Source organism: Austrofundulus limnaeus, unplaced genomic scaffold (genome assembly GCF_001266775.1).
Source record: "Austrofundulus limnaeus strain Quisiro unplaced genomic scaffold, Austrofundulus_limnaeus-1.0 Scaffold147, whole genome shotgun sequence".
Classification (NCBI taxonomy): Eukaryota; Metazoa; Chordata; class Actinopteri; order Cyprinodontiformes; family Rivulidae; genus Austrofundulus; species Austrofundulus limnaeus.
The window spans coordinates 440,877-444,017 of record NW_013952549.1 but is presented as its reverse complement, the minus strand read 5'-3'; the positions used below and the strand labels follow the sequence as shown (position 1 = coordinate 444,017).

The following is a 3,141-nucleotide window of genomic DNA, read 5'->3' as shown; positions in this document are numbered from 1 at the left end:
TATATATATATATATATATAGGGGTGCAACGATACAGAAAATTCACGATTCGGTTCAGTTTGATACTTTAGTCTCACAGTTCGATATTTTTTCGATACAAAAAAGAGAAATTTCCATGCCCCTTTTACCTTGTAATTTATTTAAATTAATTATGAACATTTGTTTAACCTCAATAGTACAGTTCTTAAATTAAATGTTGCTGAAACAGTCAGTTTTTCAGTGGATCTGTGCTCCACAATGCAGCCTAGGTGGAGTAGTCGAACACAGATCCTCTGATCCTTCAACACAGAGCATTTTCAGAAGACAAGTTGATAAAGTAAATTTTAAAAATCTGTATTGTTCGATACAAGTGTGTATTGAACCTAAAGCTCTGTTCGATATGGTTCGATACGGGTACATGTATTGTTGCACCCCTAATATATATAGTATATAAACTTCTTTAATGAAGACAGGGTTTCAAAATTTGTTTCAAAATTAACTTTAAAAATCTGATCATAACATTACATAGAATAATAAAATACCAAATGAACAATTGCTAAATGACTTGTTGAAGGATTTAATAAACATGATAAATTGCTATGTATGCTTGGTGTTTTAATGACCCACTCTGACCCAAGCTGTTTTTATTTAAAGCTTGTGACAACTCCTCATGTTTCAGACTCAAATTTCTAACCTCTCACTTTCATTCCCTTTGCTCCTCCCCCCTGTTCCCTCTTGTCACAGGTATGGCCTCGCAAGTGCAAGTGTTCTCCCCTCACACTCTCCAGTCAAGTGCCTTCTTTAGCGTAAAGAAACTCAAGGTGGAGCAGAGTTGTAACTGGGATATGACAGGGTACGGCACGCACAGCAAAGTCTACAGCCACAACAGCAGCAAGAACGTCTCGACCACCAGTGGTGCCCTCGGCATCAACAGCTCCCTGCAGGTTGCCAGCTCCACCCTGCCCTACGAGCAGACTCTCATCTTCCCGGCCAGCGCTGGCCACATTGTGGTGGCCTCAGCCAGCAGCACTTCAGGGGCCATTGGGTCTCTGCTGGGCAGCAGTGGTGGAGGCAACAGCAGCAGCAACAGCAGTGGTGGTGGAGGTGGTGGAGGTGGAAGTGGCTTGGGCAGCGGAGTCGGTGTTCACAACTTGACACGCCGCAGCACAGTGAGTCTTCTGGACACTTACCAGCGATGCGGGCTTAAACGCAAGAGCGAAGAGCTTGACAACAACAGCAGCGTGCAGATCATCGAGGAACACGGCCCACCGATGATTCAGAACGGAGGAGCTAGCGGGGCCACTGTGGCCACAGTGGCCACTGCCACCTCCACTGCGACGTCCAAAAACAGTGGCTCCAACAACGAGGGAGACTACCAGCTGGTTCAGCACGAGGTGCTYTGCTCCATGACCAATACCTACGAAGTATTAGAGTTCTTGGGAAGAGGAACTTTTGGACAGGTGGTTAAGTGCTGGAAGAGGGGAACRAATGAGATAGTGGCCATCAAGATCTTAAAGAACCACCCTTCGTATGCACGGCAGGGCCAGATTGAGGTCAGCATCCTGGCACGTCTCAGCACGGAGAGCGCAGACGACTACAACTTTGTGAGGGCCTACGAGTGCTTCCAGCACAAAAACCATACGTGCCTGGTGTTTGAAATGTTGGAACAGAACTTGTATGACTTCCTCAAACAGAACAAGTTCAGCCCTTTGCCTCTGAAATACATCAGACCTGTGCTTCAGCAGGTGGCTACAGCTCTTATGAAATTAAAGAGCCTTGGGTTGATCCATGCCGACCTGAAGCCAGAGAACATCATGCTTGTGGATCCATCTCGACAACCCTACAGGGTTAAAGTCATTGACTTTGGTTCAGCCAGCCATGTCTCCAAAGCAGTCTGCTCCACTTATCTACAGTCCAGATACTACAGGTAAGAACAACAATGTTCACAACAGATGCTTGGTTTGAAATAAATGTTTTGACTTGGTTGTTAATGTGACTCTTCCTGTGTGGGGTCATAGAAGAAAGGACGCACAAAAACATCCTTTTTTGTTACTGCCTGTTATTTGTCCCATTTGTATTTTTTTATTTTCTTTGTTTTATTGCTGCTTTGATTGGAATGTTTTCGTTGGTCAACTAATTGTAAAACATTCAGATTTGCTGCTGATCTCACAAGTTGCTTCTTAAATTGTCTTTGCATTCCAGCTTTGTGGGKTTTTTTTCCTTGTGTTTACCCCGTCGGTTAAAGCCCAATTTAATAGTAAACAGGGCTGTAAAACTCAAAGATTTGCAAAGTAGCCAGCTGCTTATTGTGTTTAATAGCACAAAACAAGCATTTTTTTTGGTTTTATTGTGATGATTATAGAAGGCCTGCTTAGTTGGTTGGTCACATCTTGCTGAAACTCGAGTGAAAGCCAACAGACCACAGGGAATTTTAAAACAATGTTTAATGGCATAAAGAGGTTTAGGTATAAAAAGGGTTGTTTCCTGTTGTTGATTGAAGAGAACTGAAAGGGTCCCAGACAAACTTTTGTGGAAGAAGGGCACTAATCATTTGAGGTGGCAGTCTGCCCATAGGCATCTATTCACCCTTTCACACACCAGGCCTTCAGACCCTCAGCCCCCCATTACTGACTAGCTCCCATTTCCCTGGGGATAGAGATGAAGGGTCAGCCTGAGTTCTCCTGTAATGTGTGCTTGCAATCCACACCAGCAGACCCTGCATTAGAACCAGATGACACTCTGAGAAGACCTCTTTTTTTCTTTCTCGGTGCTTAAAAAAAATATCATTTTTTACCCACGGCAAGCAGTGTGTTTAGGTTTCAGGTACAGCAAAATTTGGAAAACTGTAGAGGAATCAATTAATGTTCATACTGTATCTTCACAGAGAGACAGTGTGGTGCTTGGGTTTGGCTTTGGAGTTGATGGAAGAACAAGTGAAACCACTGTAGGGGTTTTGGGTATATTCTAAAATGGATAATTTGTGAATTATTTAAATATGCAAATTATCTTACCTCGAGGCACCATGCTCTTAATTTGGTCAAACATTAACCCAGGAAAGAGACGAAAACCTGTAACTTTATTGTAATCAGTATCACAATAAATGTACCCAAAATAGTTTGATGCGTTCTTGTCCTTTTCAGAACCAAAAATACTTTATCAAGA

At 42.9% G+C, this 3,141-nt stretch overlaps 1 protein-coding gene across 1 annotated transcript in view; it reads left to right on the top strand.

The window, feature by feature from the left end:
- hipk2 (homeodomain interacting protein kinase 2) overlaps nt 1-3,141 on the top strand; it is an 83,090-nt gene that overhangs the window by 18,561 nt on the left and 61,388 nt on the right. The window contains exon 2 of the mRNA XM_014016541.1: nt 724-1,906. Within this exon, the coding sequence (XP_013871995.1) occupies nt 724-1,906 (1,183 nt within the window). The remainder of the gene's footprint in view (nt 1-723; nt 1,907-3,141) is intronic.